General features: G+C 42.9%; 1 protein-coding gene across 4 annotated transcripts in view; it reads right to left on the reverse strand.

Moving 5' to 3' along the window:
- Positions 1-12525: 12525 nt before the first annotated feature.
- The window catches only part of plppr2b (phospholipid phosphatase related 2b), a 49991-nt gene continuing 40041 nt past the window's right edge, over positions 12526-22475 (reverse strand). For 2 of the 4 annotated variants that reach the window (XM_030431657.1, XM_030431678.1), the window contains 5 exons: positions 19774-19894; positions 18395-18645; positions 17010-17186; positions 15653-15783; positions 12526-14643 (listed from right to left, as the gene is read on the reverse strand). In XM_030431657.1, the coding sequence (XP_030287517.1) occupies positions 14535-14643; positions 15653-15783; positions 17010-17186; positions 18395-18645; positions 19774-19894 (789 nt within the window). In that variant the 3' untranslated portion in view covers positions 12526-14534. The other 2 variants (XM_030431671.1, XM_030431664.1) reach the window with 2 other exon arrangements.

Below are 22475 nucleotides of genomic sequence, written 5' to 3' on the forward strand. Positions count from 1 at the left end.
TGAACCTAGCTGCGATGCGTGTGCATCCATATATGTAAGGGGATGTATCCGTGTGCTTGTTTTTATTAGATTCATCAATCCCCGATTTCCCTACTGGCATGTAGATCATGTGAACCCTCATGCAGTTTATGTATGTGTGTGTGTGTCTGTGTGTGAGTCTGTGTGTGCACGCGCCTGAGTATCCGACATGACAGCCAGTCAGCTGAGCCGAATGCTGAAATGTCAGCAACGGGTGCAAGCCTTGACATGTCCTCATGTGTTACTGTCTCCTGTTGCTGCTACAGGCATCAAACTCTCACACATTTTTAGCTTGAGCCGGGGAGTCAAAAATAGGAGTGCAAGAGTAGTCGGTTATGCAGTGGGATGATGGTTATTCACGGTTAAAATGTACCATCCCATGGCATCGCGATTGCACAGGAAGCCCGAACATTTCAGCGCAGGTTTTTCTTTACAAACTTTGTGAGGGAACATGTTTGGCGCAGAGTGTGAAGGGCTGTGAAAGACACTCATCAACTGATAAGATTATGGGCTCACCTGTGTGCACGACTGACTGACAAGGGTATGTAATCAAGAAGGTTTGGAATTAACGTCTGAGTCTGGAGACTTTTGTGTTAAGCTCCCTGAACTAATGCCCGGGGGGTTTAGCTTAGTGGCACGCTGCGAGTCTTCCCCACCAGCACCTCCGCAGGAGAGCCCGAATCTAGCCAGCGAAACAAACTCATTTCCTCCACAGGTGTAAGGAGTGACATGGTTGATAAACCTACGATGATAAAACCTTTTCAGCGGCTGGATTTGATTTTTGGCTGGCCCTGATTGCGTTCTATTTAAAAACCTTTCTGATTGAACAAAATAAGCCCCCTTTTTCCATAAAAAAAAGTCACCTCTGGGTGCTTCATTAAAAAAAAAAAACACCCCCACTTCTTTCTGTCACCTCCTCAGCTTGGCTATACATTGATAAGTGTCTGCCATTGTGCTCGACTGAATAGAGTCTGCCTTTGGTCCCATGTAGATGATAAAGCTTCCACTCGACTACGCGTATTCTCAAGCAATAACATCCACATCTGTATTATCAACCCAAGAATACCCGTGGTCGAGACCGGAGCAAAGAGGCCCACCTCCTCCTTCCCCTCCATCCCTTCCTCTCTCTCCTCTCGGCTCTGGAGCTCTTCCTCCTCGTCCGCTTGCATCCCTTTTTCGGCTACCACACTCTTGAATGAGATTGCAGTGTGGAGGGGAAGGAGGAGAGGTCCGTGTGGAGGCAATTTCTTTAAGAGCTGCACCTACGATGAGAGAGACAATAGAGATCACAATTATCCTTGAATAACAATGCAGCAGCAGGTTACAATACACATTTCACAGTCACATCTTGAGCTCATTGTTAGGCTAATAAGCCGATTGTAAGTTTTACGCACCAGCCGCACACACACAGACGCACATACGGGCAGCCTGCGATGCATCTTTACCTGGGCTGCACCGAGTAAACAGATTGCACTGCCAACAGCTAGTCCCTTTGCTCTCCCAGGTATCAAGCAACCGTTTAGCCGAGCGCTGAGGGAGAGGGCAGGCTCACCAATTATCAAATAGGTGTCAGTGTGTGTTACACCACACTGAGGGGGGAGACTGATTACCAAACAGATGTTCAGCCCTCACCTCCATCCCCTCCTCCTCACCTCATGCCTTCCTTCGTTCCATTTTCCATTCCTTCTATCCCCCCCCCCGAACCATCTATCTCTGTCTGCCCATCTTTGTCTCCTCTCCCCTCTCCTTTAGACTCTCCCCCATCTCCTCCCCCGGTTTGTCCCACAGAGAATAAGGCCGACTCTTCCCTATCCACACTTTCCAATTAGAGAGTCGCTAGTTGTCAATCAATGGTTGAGGAGGAGAGAGAACAAGAGAGAGAGGGGAGTCGTTGGGAAAAGAGGAGGTTGGGGGAAGTGTGTGTGTGTGTGTGTGTGGGGGGCGGGGGGTTTGCATCAGCACCACAGACAGCTCCCACTGGAAAACTCTGGCTAGTTCACAAACATGACTTGACTGTCTTTCTCTTTTCCCACTTCCTCTTAACCTCTCCTCTCTAATTGCCCTGATCCCTCTGTCGTCATTCACATTCTTCCCTGCGTTTACCCTTTCACCCCTCTCCTTCCTGCTTCCCCATCCTCCTTCCTCAGATCAGCATGTTCCTCCATAAAGCATCCTTTCGCCCATCAAAAAGAAAAAGAAAAAGGAAAAAGAAATTGACACTCCCGGAGAGTTCCCATTTGCCACCGACAATCCTCTCACCTCACTCACACCTGTGATAGTCTACATCCAAACCCGCTGTCATTTGCAAAGGGGGGCTGCCAACGAAACGCGCCCGAGCCATCACGTCGAGAAGATCTTGACACTCATCTCCCTCATTACCTATCCTCCTCTAGTCCTCTCTCCTCATCTCATCTCATCTCATCTCCCTCTGTTTCCCTCTCTCTCCTCGTCTCTTCCTCCATCCCAACTGTCCATGTCTGGGGCCGCTGATGATGACAACTCAAGTGGACGTGTCTTCTGTTCTCACCAAGAGCTGTGAAGAGATGTACGTAGGTGTCAGAGATCTGGTGTAAAAATACACCCTGCTGCTGCCCTCTTCACTACACAGGACCGGTCTGTGTCTGCTCGGTGTCACTGGAATGTCTCCGTCTAATTTGAAGACATGCTTTAGTGTAGTTTTTTGCTGTGTGTGTGTTTGTCTGTAAGTGTGTGTGTGTGTGTGTGTGTGTGTGTGTCTGTGTGAGCTATGAGAGAGTCACTCTCACATACAATGGGTGTGCCTCCAGAAAGCACTATTAAAATGTGTTTTCTGTCACCTGTCTGTTTTACATTTGACAGCTTGTTCCCAATAAAAGCCGCGTGCGCTGGATAAAGAACTTTGTGTCATGGCGAAAGACATCTGGTTTGCATTTAAAAGAAAATCCATTTCCTGAATTGACTTGATTGAAAGTGGACTGGCTCCAGCTGGAGGGCCTAATGAAAGCCAATCGGTCTGCGCCTCATATTTACGTCTGACGCACGCAGACCTATCAATCCTTTAATGTACCTGGTGCTTTCAGATAGGATGCAGAGTCACAAGTGGCTGTGCCAGAGGAGCAGGAAGACAAGACAGGCCTGAGATGGAGATGGAGGCTGAGACTGAGTGGACGCCGGGGCTGCTGCTCGCACATTACCGCTTAATTGCTTGGAACTAAAGGCGCTGTTATGAGGATGTTTATGCCTATGCTTGCAACAGCAAATCTTTCCAGTCATTTTTTGGCTACAGCGTGCAGCCCAATAGTCACCACCCAGACAAAAACAATAAATAAATAAACGACCAAGTGATGGCTATTGCAAAAAATTCAGCTTAGAGTGCAGAATGAGTCAAACTTTCAGCAGAGGCACTTTGGTTTTTCTTAATCTTTGCTGGGCCCGAGTACTCACAGGCTCCAGTTGGCCTACTAGCCCAGATAACCAGACAACCAACACACCACTGTAAAATTGCAGATAGCCAGCAGCAGCAGCAGCAGCAGCACCTGTCTTCTACGTGACAGGCTTGGATATTAAGCTTTCTTTGTTTGTAAATACATCCGCTTGCACTCACAAGGAGAACCCAGTTCAGAGGGGCAAGCCTGGATTCAATCTTTAACCCTTCGCAGGGGGAGCGTGAAAGAGAATTTTCCATCTTATTTTATTTTTCTAACCATCTTTTGTCTTTTATCTAACAGGGGGATGACTGACTGACTGACTGACACGCTGCCGCTGCTGCTGCTGCTGGTTAAATATTAAGCTGCGTGCAGGTGCAATTCTCCATCAAGTCGTTTGATAGGAACTTGGGGAGTGATGCTGATGGGACCAACCTGTTCAGTCATCAAATCACAAAGCGTGCCAGCGAGGAATTGAATCGATCGTCGGGCGTTCATCCCCGTGCCGTGCCGTGCCGTGCCGTGCTACAATCCCGAAGCTTTAAATCTACAAGTCTTGTTTTTGTCCACTTCAGAATATGTGCACAGACATCTCCAAATATCAAGACGCACTAAAGTGGTGGAGCAAAAAAAAAAAAAAAAAAAAAAGACAACAAAAAAAACAACAACAAAAAAAAAGAAAGACACCACCGCGCTGTGAACTGTGTGTCCAGCAACAAAAGGAAAAAGAGAAAACGCTTTTCATGGAGGAGACATGAGCGCAGAATATTGAACTTACCGCTGCGTCCATCTGTGTGTCAGCTCCCCTGAAGAAGCAGCTCCATATGCCATACATTGTATCCATGCTGAAGTGTGAGAATAGGCTATACTGTGCAGGGAAACGCCCCCCCCCCTCCTCCTCCTCCTCCTCTTCCTCCACCTCCTCCTCCCCGCTATCCCTTTCTCTCCCGTGCGCTTCTCCTCCGGCTTGTGGGGGAATCACATAACCACTCCTTGTTTTTTCCATTCTCTCCGAGGGAGGGATGGAGGAGCGATGGAGCCTATGCAGCACAACCACCAGCAGCACAACCACCACCACCAGCAGCAGCAGCAGCAGCATCCCATGCAACTCAGCTGCAACCTCTCACCTCTACTCCTCCTCCTCCTCCCCTTCTCCTGCTGCTCACGCTCCCTCTCTCGTCCGTGCCTCCCTCCAGCCCTGGCGCCGAGGAGCGTGCCCCATAGTGCAGCGCGGTTCTCAAGCTGTGGCCAGGGGACCACAGAGGGTCCATGAAATGGCAAAATGAAGTTTGGGGTGGGTGTTGTGAATGCACTTGAAATCAACACATCAACACATGGGGACAGATAGTACATCTGTCTGTACTGAGAAGTTCCATTGGTGGAGATTTTCGAGGGCTGCAGGAGATGCAGCCCCCTTGATATTTAGAATACCTGTATGAATTCCACTCAGTAGAAACTGGAATGTACAGCCTTACTGCATTATATTTCATTATATTTACAGCTGTCATCATGGTGCCTGGATTTTGTGATTTATCTTTTGAGGTTAATTGATGCAGAAAAGACACAAAACATCAGTAAATTAAGCAATAACACAAACCCAGAAATATATATATATATTTGCAAAAACTGATAAAACAAGCTGCTCTCAAAAGAAAATAAGGCCCCCAGACAATGTTGAAACTAGAAAGGTGGCAGGGTCTGCCACATATAAACAAAGTGAAACAGTATGGAATTGTGCTGTCCTTGAAAGCTGCAGTCTGGAGTTCTGAGAAAAAAGTGGACTTAGTCAGAATATTTGAATGAGCACAGCTCCCAGGTCCCTCCTTCTTCCTCTGCTGTGCTGCAGCCCTGCCTTCAAAGCCCCTCCCCACAGAGAAGCCTACCAGCAGGCTTGTAACCACGGAAACAGAGGACGCCAGATAACCAAGACTGCGCATTCAAAATAACAACAGCAAACTACGCCCCGATTGTTCTATTTCTGATCAATACAACTAAATTACAATGTGCCTCATGCAGATCACCGTAGATATCCTGAGTAACAACCACTATTCTTAACATCGTGGTAGACGGAGTGGCCAGCCACCATAGCCTTGTGGTTAAAACATATAATGAAACATAAATCAAGCAGGGGTCCTTACTTGTCCAGCAGAAAAGTCCTTACAAATCCTGCAGCTCCCTCCACCTCTGAAATGACACTTCGATACTTATCCTTGTTTTCTCTCTGGCTCGGTCCAATTCTTTCTTTTCACACTGCTTTTCTTCATCAGTCTTCTTATTTCTTCTCTTTGACATGGGCAATGGTCGGGCATTTCGGTTTGGCTCTGTTGTTGTTGTCTGTTCTCCACCACTATTTACAGTTTGGGCTTGAAAGTATCTGATCAGGTAAGAGCAGGCACTGCGCCTGCTCGGGGGAGGGGCACTGCCCAGTACAGGCTGTGTGAGGGAGGGGGCTGCCATGCATGCACTAGAGTGATTGACACTTCTCAGACACTCCTCTTGGCTCTGATTGGTTGTATTGAGCTGGGAGCGGTGGATTCTTGCAAATCAAATTAGGGCCACTGGGTGGAGCCACAGACGGTGGATTTTTACACAGCTGACCTGTATCTTATTCTATTGTCAGATCATAATGACAATTTTAGCAAATATAACAAAAACATGGTTACAGAATACAGCTTAAAGGCCAGTTTGGAAAATGAAGAGAGTTTGTTTATTTGATGTGTTTAGGCGTAAAACGTCAATCGATGAAGATCTTAAAATCTCCTCCCCAAAACTACATAGTGCACCTTTAATGCTGCTGCAGAGGGTTTCTTTGTGAAGGACTCAGGTTTGCATTTTTTAAACAGCAGTCTAAACTAAAGGATGTGTCTTTATGCATGTTCTCAAGTGCCATTCCTCAGTACCTCTCTCCGCTCCGCTAACAGAGAGCAAAAGTAGCTAATAGTAGTTTAGAAATGGAGTCCACCAACATAAACTAATGACCGGCTTCCAGCACAACACAGAAGTTCCACTGTCAAGCCCTGTCAAACTGAAGCTTACAGGAAAAAGAGCCCCACGACAAAATCTGAGGTGCTGTAGTTTCCTTACATTGTCTGCTTTCGGAGTGTTATGACTTTAGGTATGTTTGTATTCCTCACTCGAGAGTTTATTGCACCCATTCCATGATGTTTTTTATTAGCCTTTTATGACACCAAAACATAAGCTAAGATGTGAAACGTTGTGGTTTATGTTGCATTCATAGCGCCTCCATGCTGTGTTGCGACTCCTGTAATATTCTTAATAACGGGGGTGGAGAAACCTGTAAAATACAACGCAATCCTGTGCAATAGCCATGCAATAAATAACCTAAGCCAGCTGCCCTTTTGAGGCTTATTATAATGGTGTAGAATATTGCTTCAACTCATGCATTTTTAAACTATGCTGTTTACACCATAAAGGTATGTTAGAATCGGACTAAAAAAGCAAACTGCGCTCAATGTTAAGCAAAGCAATATGACAAAACATTATATTGTGGCAACACTGGACACAACAAGAAAAGAATATATATAATATCATACACTCATAAAAGAGGTTCTAAATTAATGCTGCACAAAACAACACACACTACAGAAAGAAAAAAAACAGCTGACTGACTCGATTTTAAGGATTTATTGCTGGGCTGTTGCATTGCGATGCATTTTGCATTTCATACATTTTGATTCAATTAATTAATTAATTAATTAAAATCTCTCTCTGATTTCTATTTTTGTGAATACATTCCGCTATGTTTTTTAAATGCCCCTATTTTCTTGTGTCTTTCTTTTTAAGTGACTTATTTTGACAACATATTTTTGACGTAATTGCTCTTTAAATAAATGTAAAATACAAAGTTAAATATCGTCACCTCCACAAAGGAGGTTACATTCTTGGTGGATCTTGATGTTTAAAAAATATGGCATATTTGGGGATATGAGCGAGAACAATAAGATGCCAATACTTAAAATCCAAAAATATATATATAATGGTTCTATTGGATTCACATGTGTTTTATATAACACTGAGTTTGGCTTAATTGAATTAAAGGGGACTGTTGAGCCTTGGTGAAGGTATTCATACTTCCATTGTAGTCATTCTTTTACAGTTAATTATGTTGTTGTCTTCACTCTTGGATATACTTTCCTGCTTTGTATGTTTTTATTACTATACATAATCCATCAGATGCAGAAATAGAGGAACATGTCAGACAAAGCTGCCACTCTGTCATTAGTTCTGAAACCGTAATAGACTGAAGTGAGTCTCAGCTCGTGTGTCTTGAGTCCTGCTCCCAGCAGGGTCTTAACAGAGGTTTCCACATGGCTTGTGGTGAGTGCTTGTGCGTGTGAGTGTGTGTGTTCCTACTCCTAATCCAGTCTCTGGGGACCTCTGTATCCGGTTGATGGTCTTCCTTAGCAGACGTGCTGGATGGGATTGATGGTAAGGCCCTTTCTAATCCTCTCCTCATCTGGTGGCCTGTAAAGGAGCTGCCCCTTGAAACCCAAAACGTGTGTGTGTGTGTGTGTGTGTATGCATGCATGCCGAATGCTCAGTAATGACCCAAACAAGCTCCACGCAAGAGCTAAATTGACTTTTGTTTTTGCCATAACTTATCTTTAATTCTCATCCATTTCTTCTCTTCCCTCCTCTATTCGCTCTCTTCAATTCGTTCGAGGCATCAGAGACCGAGCCGCAGACAGGCAGCAAACATGTAAATTTGATGTTTGAGAGCCCACAAGGCTGATGCTGTAAGGCACTGGAGCCTTCAAGGCCATAAAAAACCGATAGCATATTTCCTCAAATAAGCAGAGTCTTTCTCTCTCGCTCTCAAACACACGCACACGTGCACGCACACACACGCTCACACAGTGTTAATGGCTTCATAATTGTCAGAGGCAGACCATTGAGCATAATCAGGAGACTGCAGCAAGGCGAAGACCAATATTTGTAATTTACTATGACAGATAGTACATTTTTATTACCCAGGGGCTGCTGGTTTGTTTTTGGATGCGATAAACCACACTCATCCACAGACTTTTTATCTCTCTCTCTCTCTCTCTCTCTCTCTCTCTCTCTCTCTCTCTCTCAGCATACTCACATACTCACCAACACTCACTTTTTTCCTCTGCATTTCTTCTCGTTCTTCTCCCCCCCCCCTCACACACACACACACACACACACACACACACACACACACACACACACACACACACACACACACAGACACAGACACACAGCCCCCAGACAGTGTGTGACCTCGGGGTCAGGAGCATTACGCCAAACAGACAGACACTGAGTCAGGGAGCAAAGTTCAGCCCATCACAGGAAATCACAGGTACACACACTCGAGCAAACCTAGGCATACACACACGGTCGCTCATATATCAATCTCTTATGTATAAATGAAACGTCTCAGAACAGTTTGGTTTTTGGTTTGATTTCGCTTTCTCTCAGGAAACATAAATGCTTTAAAGAGCACACTAACAGTTTAGGACTGTATGACTCACAACAGATGTTGTTTTTTAAAAGATGATCAGAATCGATGCAGCAGAACCAAATATATCATCTTATTCATTGCACACATTCTCCCTCCTGTCAAAACCTGTTGACAGTACATATGATACAACTCGCTCATCAGCGATCTGGTAGAGCTATCATCCTCTAACAGAAATGGGTAGGTCTGGTGGTAATTTATACATAATTTTGCTTTAAGGTCCTTATAATGAGCATCAGTTAGGTTCAGGTTCAGGTTGCCTTAGATGTGTCTGTAGATAGATCTGGATTGCAGTAGATGGATTCAAAGAATTCAAAGTTTATCAGTGCAATGATATTCTCAGTTCACTTCATCTGTATTTAGTGCCGTAATTAATTTACTGACAAATGTAGAAGTATGTACCAGAAACATATAAACAGGAGCAGATGATAATAAAATTGTAAAATCTCTTTCATACACACTCACTTGGATACACTCATACATAAAAACAAGGCTTTCATCTTGACACACATTTTACACCAACACCGACAAACATAATAAAAACCAGTTAAAAGCACTCATGACTCCACTAATCAGGACGTAGCAAAGAATTAACAATAAAAAAATAATGATGAAATAAAAACCCTCTAGAATAAATTCCAAATTCCATTAAAAAAATGAAATAAATAAACGAATAGACATTGCTTCTGAAGCATCTGAATCGTTAGACCTCATGAGCTGCTAGTTAATATTATGTGTTAATAAGACTATATGAGTTGATATCAGAGAACTGCATGCAAGAGTCAATAACAGCATCATAAACACTTCTAGCTATTGTAAGATTGATTATAAGACATTTGTAGGCACTTTGATGAAACATGTTAACAGTTTATCGACACTTAAGAACGTTAATAAAAGCTTCATGAGTTTCTAGTAATTCTTTATAATAGCACAAACAATCTAAATATTAGAATTATTAGAATTAGTGATGGACTGCAGTGGTAGGTTGAAACAAAATTTGCCATATTTGTGCTAATATGACACCAGATTTTCTGTCCAGATAACAAAACCTCATGTTTAAAACCTTGGTTTGAGAAATAAACACATTTAAAAAAATAAATTAAGAAAAAAATGACAATATTAGTTTAAAACATAAAAAACTATTTAAAACTAAAATCTATTATAACAGAGATGTTCATGTACTGGAGAGATACTAAGTGAGGTTTGCATGCTAACTAGCTAGCTCCAGCATCTCCAGTCTGTTAATTGGCTTCCACTATCTACCCTCGGAGGCAATAATCAGATAGTGAATGATACTAACCCTCCCTCAGTGCTCCCCAGGCCTGGCAGAGTCAGCTAACAGGATGGCTAGCTGCACTGCTTACTTAGCAAACTAGCTTACGGCAGCTACAGGTAGCAGCAATTAGCAGTAACTCTGCTGCCCCCTATTTGTTTGGAGTTTGAATTTTGCAGGTAGTCAATTCTTATATATTGCACTCAGATATTCCCATTGCTAACCTTTACCAAGCTTTTTTGTTGCTTTATTAAACTTAATGAGTACTTTGTTATACATTTATTTGAAGTTAACTATAAACCTATAAACAGTTAATTATGCTTTTTTTTAGCCACTGGATCTAAAAGGAGAGCAACACATTATCAAGTAACTTAGTAACAGTTCACTATTTGCAGCTCTCCATTTGGTTTAAGCACTGCACACACATTCAAATGTTCTTCTACATAAAATGAGTATGTACCGTGTGCGTGTGTATGTCATGAACATTATACTGCATCGTGTCACTCCCATTCACTAAAAGTAAGTGATGCTAACGTGGAGGCGACCAAAGCAAAAAACAAATCACTTGTGTCTCACAGGAATGGCTCTGAGTGTTTAAGATATCACATAACTGAGACAAAAACCTTTAGGCACTACAAGTGGGAAGAACGTTTATAATTAAAATCTAATTTCTACACTTTGCTCGAATTCAGGAAAATGCTGAATGAATCACCAAAATGAGTTTCTAACCCGTCTGTGATGGCGTAAATCTACCCTGCCCACTTCAGTGACACGACACATTAGGAAATGTCTTGTTTTCCCAGTGTGGCTTTGAGAGAGAATCATTCACGTCCAAAACATTGATTTAACACTCACCCGCCATTAGAATAACACACGTGAATTATCAAATTGAGTGGTTTTTTCACCCTGGTGCAGAACTTTAAAATGTCAGTGATTCATACTCTAATTGGAGTGGAAGGATGCTTGTGCTGCTCAGTAGTCAGTTTGTAGGATTGGGAATGGGGGAAGCTGGCAATCAGGATGGAGAAACTCTTTGTGTGTGCGTGTGTGTGTGTCAGTGTTAACAAGAGAGACAAACAGGACACACAAATAGGAAGAGAGAGAGAGAGGGAGAGAGAGAGGGAGAGGGAGGGAGAGAAGCAGGTGCATCACTAATGGCTTTTTAAAAAGGTTACAGCGTAGAGCTCTTCTTTTCTAATGGGGCTCCGGCTGTGCTTGAGAAGCAATTTCCGGAAAAGATAATGTTGTCGAGAGAGTGCATAGAGTTCTCTGTTTGTGCGTGCGTGTGTGTGTGTGCTCTTGTCGTTAACAAGACTGACAAAAGCATACTCAAAGAGACACAAGCAGGGGGGCGGGGCGGGATCGGGCCAATTGAGGGAAAAAGCAAAAAGGAAGAGAAAAAGATAAATTGCCCATGTATCTACATTTCAAAGTTATTGTGCCATTACATTACATGTATTAGCTTGATGACTAATGCCTAATGTGGGCCAGCGGAGGTCTCAAGTGAAAAACATTTTAGAAATGCTCTTTTCTATTTTAGCATATTTTTACATTCTTAATGTGCTGCGTTTCATTTCATAAATATTAAACTGGTGAATTTCTAAAGGCTCCTCTCTTGGTTGCCTCTGTCTTTATGATAGCGTGGTTAACACTGCCACCCTGTGTCTGCAGCACACAACCACAGCCTTCTGAACTGAGCTGGTCCCACATTTCACTCTGCTGGTTTTTACAATCTCCCGCCATGTTGAAAGTATTCGTCACGGAATTTACTGCACATGTGCATCCTTCATGATGGACTGAGTCAAAGTGAATTATACATGCTGATATTTTATGTTCACAGTTTGCCACCTTCTTATCTCTCCTGGGTAATGGCCGCTAAGGGGCAGTACTTTCCCATTAGAGTTTCTCAATTCCTGATTCTATTGCACAGTGCTGTAGGACTTTCTGGCATATCACAGTACGAAAGGCACAGGTATAAATATTCACTGAAACTGAATGATGTCTGAATAGTATTTAACAGTTTCAGTTTTAGAGTCCTGGTATCGCTCAAGCCGGATCACTGTCACACTGTCAAGGCTTACTTGGACACTCAAATGTTATTCGTAACGCCTGTGTTTTGTCTAAAAAGTCTGCAGTGGGACAGATTTATTGCCCAAAGTTTGACTGACCAATTGATTTAAGACAGGTGAATAAAATACAAAAAGTCTCTTTGTACTGTAATGTTTGTACAGTAATGTCTCAAATGAACAGCAGTGAACAACAGCAATGATATAATCCTGAAGTGTGCGATGAGTAGTAACGTATCAAGTGAAAAATGTAATTCAGGCAGCGATGTGTGGTAATCGCAATTTATTTTGGTATATAAATACAAAACAGAGACATTTTAACATGAAAATAACATTATTTGGACAGTTATGGTGTTATCTATCTCTTCTGCTTTCTTTTTCTATTTTTACTTAATTTTTCTTTTTTCCTTTTTTTTTACAAAAAATTCAGACTGAAAAGTTTTACTGTAGGTAATCTCAGAGCTATAATGAGCACCTTCTGCTATAACAGGCATTGTTAGGACGCCTTGGCAGGGGTCCTTTGAAGGCCTGCAGTTCCACACAAGCACAAGTGTGTAATTATAGCAGCTACTTTTGACAGTTTAACTTAAGAAAACAGATTGCCAAATTAACAGTTATGCTGCCATACAGTGTGCTCATTATAAACATACACACAAATCCTAGAAGCACACACACACACACACACACACACACACACACACACACACACACACACACACGCTTAATAAACCGTAGCATTGTCTTCTTTATATAACCCATTGTGAACTCTCCCACTTGTATCACCTGCCTGAAGTGTCCTATTGAACTGAGCAGAACCAAAGCAGGTTGTGAGCCAAACACAGCGGCCGTACACTGTTAGATTTCACACATTTCTCCACTGCGCTACATTCCTGCTTCAGACCAGGCGACTGCTCATGTTCTCACAAGACAGCTTCAGATAGATTCACATCGGTCACACAGTTTAAACACAATGATAATGTAGTATACTATACTGTGTAAAGAAACCTATATACTGTACAAAACTATACACAATGCAGAGGTTTTACCTCCGTGTTACACACTGGTCTGTGCCGTTGGTTTTCCAAAGTCAGTGTGTGGAAATGATGGCGATGAAGCATGAAAATCTGGACGTAACTGAACAGGACAGATGGATAAACAGTGGCATCAACAACTGATGCCATACTACACTTATAAAACATTCATTTTGGAAAGCAACGGGCGAGAATAATTTAACATTTAGATACAGTTAAGGAAACAAAAGTGGAATAAATGTGCTGAAGTGGATTAGGGAGAGAGAAAGTCAGACTTTTGTGCAAACCAACACGAACAAAGAACAGGGTAATAGGCTGTAAGTAAAATGATAAAAACTTTCCAAATATTTCACAGCGTGGACGTAACACTTATAAACACACACACACCTGAATAGTAAATACATAAAATCTATTTGGAAAGTTAATGGAAATCTAGTTCAGTTCACCTCAGGGATAAATTCAGTGATGCCCCCAAACAAATGTGGAATCACAAGCACAACTCTAGCATGTATAAATCTCTCTTCTGTCACTTCACACAATGTACAGCAAAAGATCAGACCCACAGTCTCCAACACAAATAAGTTACAACACAGCTGACAGAACACTTCATCTGTGCTATAATTTACAAAAGTGCTTTCCTCTTTGACAGCATCTCTTCAGTTAGTTATGCGGACAGAAAAAAAATATCTGTACCATAATACTTGACGGTACCTGCATTTTGATTACATAAAGGTCTTTGATTTTAATCTTGTCCCTTTTTTCCATTATATTGTCCTGAGTGTTACAAAATGGTCTTCTGAGGACGATACACCAGTGATTAGGATTTTCTTTCGTCATTAAAAAACCCTCAGCTCCGCTGAGTTTTTTTCAAGTCATCACCAGCCAACAGTCTTTAGAGTCACTGAAGGGTGTTTGTGGAAAACAGGACGAGCAAATAGGACACAGTATTGCTTCAACAGCTCTGGCTTTGGCGAGTCTTTCATTGGTTCTTTTACACCTGAAAGAAAAAGGAGGCCATCTTGGAGGACAAACAGGTCAGAGGATGACGGAAGGACGTATATCCATCTCCTTTTGGTCCTTAGCGGATGACAGGTTACAGCCATGCTCGCCATGTGCACATGTTGCTGTTCTGCCTCCTGTGATTGGTGGACCTTCAAACCTGGGTGGACTTGACTCGTCGGAGAGGATGCCGTCCCTCAGGATGGGCGCGGCAGGGCGGGGGGATTTCAGTGGGCAGGTCTAGACTGCGCTGGTGAGGCAACGCCGTGAGGGAAGAAGCACATCGGGAGGGGTGGGGGACGGGATTGGCTGATGGTCATGTGATCTCAGAATACGGTAGCCCTGGAGCCTAACAGGCAGGAAAAGTACAAAAAGATTAGGAGAGGTAGAGAGGAAGTGAAGCAAAGAATGTATAACATTTCCAACATTTAGGACATGAAACATGAAGGGAGTAGAGCAGATAAACTTTACTTGACTGAGACAGTGAGAGAAAAGAATGCAAAATGATGATGTCTAGACTCTAGACAACATATAGTGTGTTCACAGCAGAGAAAAATGACAGCAAGAAGCATCCATTACATCAAGACACAAAGCGACAACAAAAGTGACAACAAAAAGAGGAGTAACAGATACACATTTAAGACCACTAAGAGCCTACAGCCATGCTAGCATGTCTCTGAGGCTGTACGAGGTATGTATGTTGCTAACAACACAGTACCTGACATCACAATGAGGAAGGAAATCGTGTATGTGGTGTTATGTACGTTCCATAGTTAACATTTGGAAACACAGATCGTACGCAGAAAAAGCTACTTGGTTAAGTTGAAGCTAGGTAAGTTACGTACGTAAGTATGTTAACGCTAAACAGAACTACCTACCTACTTGGTCAAAGTACTAGAGCTATGGCTCATGGGAAATGTATTCATTTTGGCTATTTGGGCATAAACCACATTGATATTTTGACTAGATGACAGTGCTTAGGATCGCCAAAGTAACTACTATTCCTCCTGAGGGGGTATGAATGTCTGCATCAAATATCAGGACAATCTACTAAATAGTTGTGACATGTGATAGTAATAACCACACATCAACATCATGGTGGCGCTAGAGGAGAAATGTGGGGATCAGTGGTGAATCAGATCCATCTGCATTGGAGCATGAATTGTCTGATAGTTGGTGAGATATTTAATTTGGACCAAAGTGGTGGACGCATGGCCAATATGTAGGCCTATTTGTCTCACTAAAAGACACCTTTCAGTCAAAAACAAATACGACATGGACACTATCAATGATCTCAGCTATCTATTTATGTTCTTACAGAATGATTTCCCCCTTCCCTTACCTGGAGGCCACTTAACTTTTCGAGTGGACTCTCCACGCGGGGCAGGGTGAGAAGAGGCATCCCCATAGGGGGTTCTTGGCGCTGTGGAGGCGGAGGAGGCGGCGCAGCAATCTGGGTTGGCCGGAAATTGTTGATCACACATGATACCTAATGGAGATCACAGCAAAAAGGTTAAAAGAAGAAAGGAGTAAGAGGGATTTGTTCCAGCACAGGCATGGATGGCTTTCTGGTTCTCAAAATGCTCCGAGTGCCATGGGAACAGATACTGAAGAGGACACTTGTGTGAAGGAGAGAGTTAGAGAGATAAGAGAAAGAGAGAGGAAGAAAGAAATATGGGAGGAGGTCTAACAAGATAGGGGGCACTTTGATCTTAAAGTTAACCCTAACCCTAGAAGTTTCTCCAGAAAATTGATTCAGTCCAAGAGATACCAAGGCTTGAATGTGCCATTGTAAAGATTCAGATCAGCCCATTCACATTCATGAGTGTAAAAATGTCCTCTATCACACAGGCTCTTTTGCCTCAAGCTCACCTTAATCATCAGGCCATCCTCCCACCATCTCTCCTGCACCCACATCACACCAACACTGCTCTCTCTCTTTGAATTCTTCACCGATTCAATCTTTCCCTTTTCCCTTTATCATACCATCCTATCCTACAAAGGCAAAACACGACTAACCCACGTATTTGGTCAAAGTTGAGATAGTTTTGGTGTCTGTTGTGCTATTTAAAAATGATTACATCACCAAAACTACCGCTCTATGGTTTGGACCTCTGTGTAAACTACTCTCAGCATATCAAGCTAAATCCAAAGAGTGAGATAGCCGGGACTGAACTATTTCATGACAGATTTTTCCCTGTGACTGAAAAACAATACATCTAAATAACCAGAATCATCAGTTAGCATTTCTACATGACACAATACAGCAGCTAAATTAAACAGGATGGAGCGAAAAACTAAGCTAAGCTTCTGCTAAAGCTGACTAAAGAGAAGCTGTGAATTATGTTGACTCCAGTGAAATTAATCTGATTCGATTTAAATGTATAAAATTCTAAATGAATGTATTATCAAAGCAGATATTTAATTACTAATAACTATGGATTGTTGATAATCAAAATAAATCTTACTTTCTTAACATACTCGTAAAAACTGACCAGAAAGGTGACAGATCACGTTTTGTGTGTTGATATTCACTTTCCCTGAAGATGATGAAAGGGCAGAGTGCAGTATCCTCTAGACTTTCACGCTTGTCTTTCGACCATTTCCATCTATCCATCCATTCTCCTTCACCCTTTTGTGATCCCTGAATCCATCTCTTCTTCCACCCTCCTCTCCCTCCCCCTATCTCCCTTTCCTCTGTCCTCTCATTCTCACCAGGAAGGCAGCGATGGCCCCTCCGGTGATAAACCCAGCCACGACATCATTCCAGTGGTTTCTGTGTTCGGTAACCCTTATCACCCCCACCAGCACGGCCAGAGACAGCAGCACCAGGCACAGGGTGGGCTTGGTCAGACGAGTCCCTTTGGTCCGGAACACCAGGGTCACGTACATCTGGATGACAGAGAAGTGTCTGACATAAATAAAATAGCATATTATCTGTTCACGGCGAGCTGAACCAGGTGTTGACTCCACAGGTCTACAGTCAGCCAGTTGAGATCATTCAAACGGTGCTACAGCTCGAATGGCTTAATGGGCTGAACAGCTTGAAAAAGCCACAAGAGGCCGCACTCTGCAGCGATTTTAGAGCATCTGGAGGATTTGATGGGGTACAAATAAAAAGCAGCATGAAAGGACTGCCTTGACTGGTTTAATGCTTCCAAAAAAAATAACAGGAACATGGCACTGTAATTAAAAAGAGAACAAACGCTCCAAGATTGTTTTTTTTCCCCTGCAGACTGACTGCTGTGACGCCTCATGTCTCCTATGTTCAGGTCAAAAAGTTGTACTGAACACAGCGCACAGACGACAGCCAACGGTTAACAATCTCGACTCACAGGAAATACCTCTGTGCCGATATACAAACCGCAGCAATGTTTTTAAACCACTCTTACTAATATAGCCACTTCCAATCGAGAATGTGTCTGATGAAAAGTAGCACCTGGCACCAGCGAAGAGGCAGAGGAGAAAAATAGGTAGAAACTGTGTGAATGGGTGAAATCATGGATACAACAGCGACAAGCACAAGGGTTTTTTGACTTTTTTTCTGATGCTTTTCTTCTCATGCACTGATCCGCATACCTGAATCGCCAATCACAGTGATTTCTCTCACCACCAAGCCGCCAAGCATTCTACATACTCAACTAACGAAAAAGCTGCCGACAAGAACGAATGACACAAACATAAACTGATGCCCCGGCGATGCCTTCAGGCTGACTGTTTGCCTGTTGCGTCCGGGCCTTCAGGCTACATAAACTGACCAATCAGAAATTAGCCAGTTGAGACGCGAGAAGTGTTGAGTCAGTAAAAATCACCCAACATGTTTCTTCATTTTGAAATAATGTCCAATAATATTATTATACATTATTCCACTAAAGATCCAGAGAAGATTGTAACATGTTGACAGAAACTTTAGCACTACTTTCTAGTCAGGCAACTTTTGTAAAGGTCTGATAAGTCTGAAGAACTTACAGTAGACTTAGACTGCAAGGTTGTGTGTTGTGCTTTGATCAACACACAACCTGTTTTACCAGCACACCGTCATTACGTCCCACAACTACCCGTGTGTCTCTTTCACAAGGTTCCTTAATAAAGTTCCCTACCACTGTGTAGATGGCTGAATAAAAGCTGAGCGCTGCGTCCTTGGAGGGGAAGGATTTTCGGGCAGACACCACCAGGTATGGGTTTCCTGTGCAGGCTCTGCGCTCTGCGATGTACTGCAGCGGAGACTGGCAGCCCAGAGCTGTGTAGTTTGGCCGGCAGGCGGACAGGAAGTGAGGCGTCTGGTTTCCTGTCACAACTTGACCTGCGTTGGCAAAGATGGTGGTGGTGAAGAGGCCGAAGGAGTAGACACCTGAGGAACAAAAAAAGAGGGACAAACTGAGAGACAGAAAGGGTGTGTGTACGGAAGCTCAGAGTAAGTGAATCAGTGAGACTGGTAGGAGTCAAAAAACAAGCACTTAGATGGGAAGTAAATGGTTGGGCTGACTGGTGCCTGTGTGGGAGGGAAAGGCCAGAGAGACGTAGCCTTTGCTTTTATGCTTCATATCTAAAGTCCATCATTCTAAAAGACTCATAACTTTGATAAACAGAGATGATGAAAAACATCAAAGAACATCAACAGAGCAGGACATGAAGAGAAGGGCAGGCAAAATTAGTCCACAGGAGACCTAAACTAAGGAAGAGGGCTCTTTCCGGCCTTATGACAGAGGAGCACCAGTGTAAGTCTTAATGAGCCTTGGTCCCAGAGTACAATGTCTCTATTTAGTCCATAGACTTTAAAGGAAGTAGCCTCAGGGTCTGAAAAGTCAACGTGAAGTGCCTTAAACCTGTATTCTTTCTAATGTCCAGCAAGGGGCGCCTCTCCAGGTTCCAAGGTAAAGCCCGATTGAATAGAAGGATATAAGCAAACCTGTACTTCTCACTTGATTAATCACCTCAGCAAACAGTTTACTAATAAGTTTATGATCTCTATGGTTTATTCAAAGTCTTGTCAACACTGCCTGATTGGCTGGGGCTACCGCGTGATTCACAAATTGCTAATGAGCTGAGCTTAGTTTTGGGTGTTGCCCCTATTTTTTGAGTTTATGAAAATTCATTGTGACATTGTGATCACCCTATAATGTCTTATTCAGTGTTTGGTCGCACTAAAAGACTCTTAAAAGGGAGTCAGACTAGGGTTGGGCGATTTCATGTCCACAGTAAAAAATCATGATTGACGATGGGTAATTAGTGTTTCTGAATTTGTGGTAGTGTGTCCTCTCAGTGTTGCCGTAAGACAGGAGCTGCTCTTCAACACACCCCTGTAGTCAAAATAATAAACAAGATATAAAAACGTAATGTTGTTGTTGATGACTCTCAGCCACACTAGTCCACAAACCAATGGGTGATGTCATGTCACGGTGACTGCATCCACCTGTTTGATACAGCATGTGATTTAGTGAGAGCCAAAGAAATTGTGATCTTGAGGACTATTACTGACCCAGAAAACGTACGATCCTTCGGAGGAGAGGGTTGAAATAACAGCAGTCAGCGGTCACTATGGTCTTCTCCTGAGCCCCCTCGCTCTTCACAAAGAAACTGGTCACTTCCCCGATCAGAATCTAGGACAGAAAGAGAGACAGATTTTGTTGTTAAGGATTGATCTTCTTCACTGAATATTGTGTCAATAAATATGGTGCACAGAAAAATTATTCATGAGTGTTCCTCCCTCAGCCATGTGACGATTACAGTTCTCCTTGGCCAGCCTGCTTTTTTCTTACTTCCCTCACCATTTGGCTGATTTTATGCTGCTTTACTAAATCCCAACATTAACACATCCCATCCGCTCACTCATTCTCATCAGTGGGAGTTTGTCGACCTCAGTGTCTCATAGATCTTCTTTTTCGCTGCTTCTCTTTTTTTTTTCCTGCGCCTCCATAAAACCATGACTGTACTTTGATTAATAATGTCATGTGGGCTTATAACCTCAAAAGGGAGGATTGGCTTTGGCAGATGACATGAATCAAACACATCTTATACTACTTTTCACGGAATGTTTTGAATATATTAGCAAATATTTTACCCCACCTTTATCACACCTCAATAAAACCTCCATTATCGTTATAGCCTTAATGCATTTTGAACACCCGTTTAAAGAGCACACACCCCGAGCCTCTGGCAGACGTTTGAGAAGCCGTTTTAAGAGTTTAAGTCAAATCAGCAGGACATTGATCTCTTTTGACAGGCGGAATAAATTGACATAACACCAAGTAACACGTCCCTGGACACCATTACACCCTGCATACTGAAGCTGTCTGATCAGGGGACCCCCGCTGACAGAAGCATGGATAGATGTAGGTTACACGCTCATACAATATGCATGGCCCAGAGCCAGCAGTGTGGGACGACACTAATGCTCCAAAGCTCAGTGCGCTCGGTGTGACGGGGGGAAGGCTGAGGTTTACCCTGACGTTATGGACCGAGAGCCACTGATGGAGGGTTTGGTGAGAGTTGAGGAGCTTGTATGTCAACAGAAATTATTTCTTCTTTGGAGTATGACATGACCTGCCAAACTAACCAGCCCTGAAGTAATGTGTGCTGGGCTGACAAGGTTCTCAGGTATTTAGGACGACATATCACGATTTGAAGGCTGTGTGGTTGTTTTTGCTGTTCCCTCGCTCAAGTTCTACAAGGTCCTTTTATAGGCTTATTGGATCATTAACTATGAAAGAACCAAACAAACCGTGTATGAGTGATTTTTTGGGGTTCTTTCCTGAGGATGGATGACATATAGCCTTAAAAGCAAGGAAAGACAGACGAGTCACATGAAGAGGACAGCTTTAAGTTAGGAGGATCGTGTCTAATAAAAATGAAAGAGTATCCACTGCAATAGCTCAGCAAACCTGCCGGAGAGCAATAAAACTCAACTAAAGACAGAAAAATGTGTACAATTTAATGCTACTGCACGTGAGCACAATCATACATTGGCCTCAAATTCTTCAAAAACCACGTGAATACAAGACTCAGCTTCTCTTATATTGGGCCTGCTTGAAGATTCTCCCCACCAGGCACACACACAGGTTTGACTACGCTTCCGTCATTCCTGCAGGGACGTTAGTGTGAAGGGTCAACCATAAATCATTATCCCCAGAGCTGGTGGAGGTTCGCTACCCAGCTGCAGGCACCGTTGCAGAGCTGGTGGGCGCCGAAGATTAGACAGCTGGATTATGTGTAGCACATTTTTACCTCCAGGCTGCTCCGAAATCACATCAACCACTGCCTGTGATGAAAATGACTCCGTGCTCCCACCAATGCTACAAATGAAAGCCTTAGAAATAACCACATGAATCAGGTACTAGGTTGGATATACAGTATGTTAACATTAGGTGGTGTTTATTATGTCAACATCACTTTCTTCAGCCTTTTCTTGGAGGAGAATTCCTAAAAACTAGATATTTCATCCGGGGTGGCACCTTACATCCTGTGTGTGTTGTGTACCTTATATTCGTTGTCATTGGCTCTCATTTGGTGTCAATCCAAACCACAATCTCTCCTTAAACCTACCCAGACAGCATTGTTGCCAAAACCTAACCAAACTTGTCTGATTACTAATAAAAGATTCTTTTAAACATCTCAAAACAATAAATTCACCTCATGTCAACACAACACGCTGTGTACAATGTCTTTGCCCATCTGACTTCCTAGAGGCATCACAGCGGAACATTTCTCATATAACTGTCCAAGGCAGACTATAATTTTCCATGCACATAGGTGTGAGGTCAAAAACACAAATTATTAAAAAGCAATGTGCACTCAGCCTGGAGCTTGCAGTGCTACATCCTGCAAAGCCAATCCCAAAGTTTTTATTAAGACCATGTGCTTGGGTCAGTCTTCTACTGGGCAGGGACTCATACAATTTCACACCTTCACCCTGCCATTGCTTCAGAGCGAGATTTGAGTTTGAGATGTTAATGCAGTATGTGTTGGCCTTGCATGCACTTTACAGTGGGATAATGCTGCGAGAACACTGCCTGCACACAGAAAGTGTATGTACATTTCAGTGCTCTGCTCATGGTCACAATCCATTCAACTGTGAGAGAACTACAAAGGTAGGTTATGAAACTAATGGTTTCATAATGGACTGAACCTGCCAAAGTAAAAAATAAATATATAAATAAATAGCTCAATAAATACATGAATATG

The sequence above is a fragment of the Sparus aurata genome, chromosome 1, assembly GCF_900880675.1.
Source record: "Sparus aurata chromosome 1, fSpaAur1.1, whole genome shotgun sequence".
Lineage (NCBI taxonomy): Eukaryota > Metazoa > Chordata > Actinopteri > Spariformes > Sparidae > Sparus > Sparus aurata.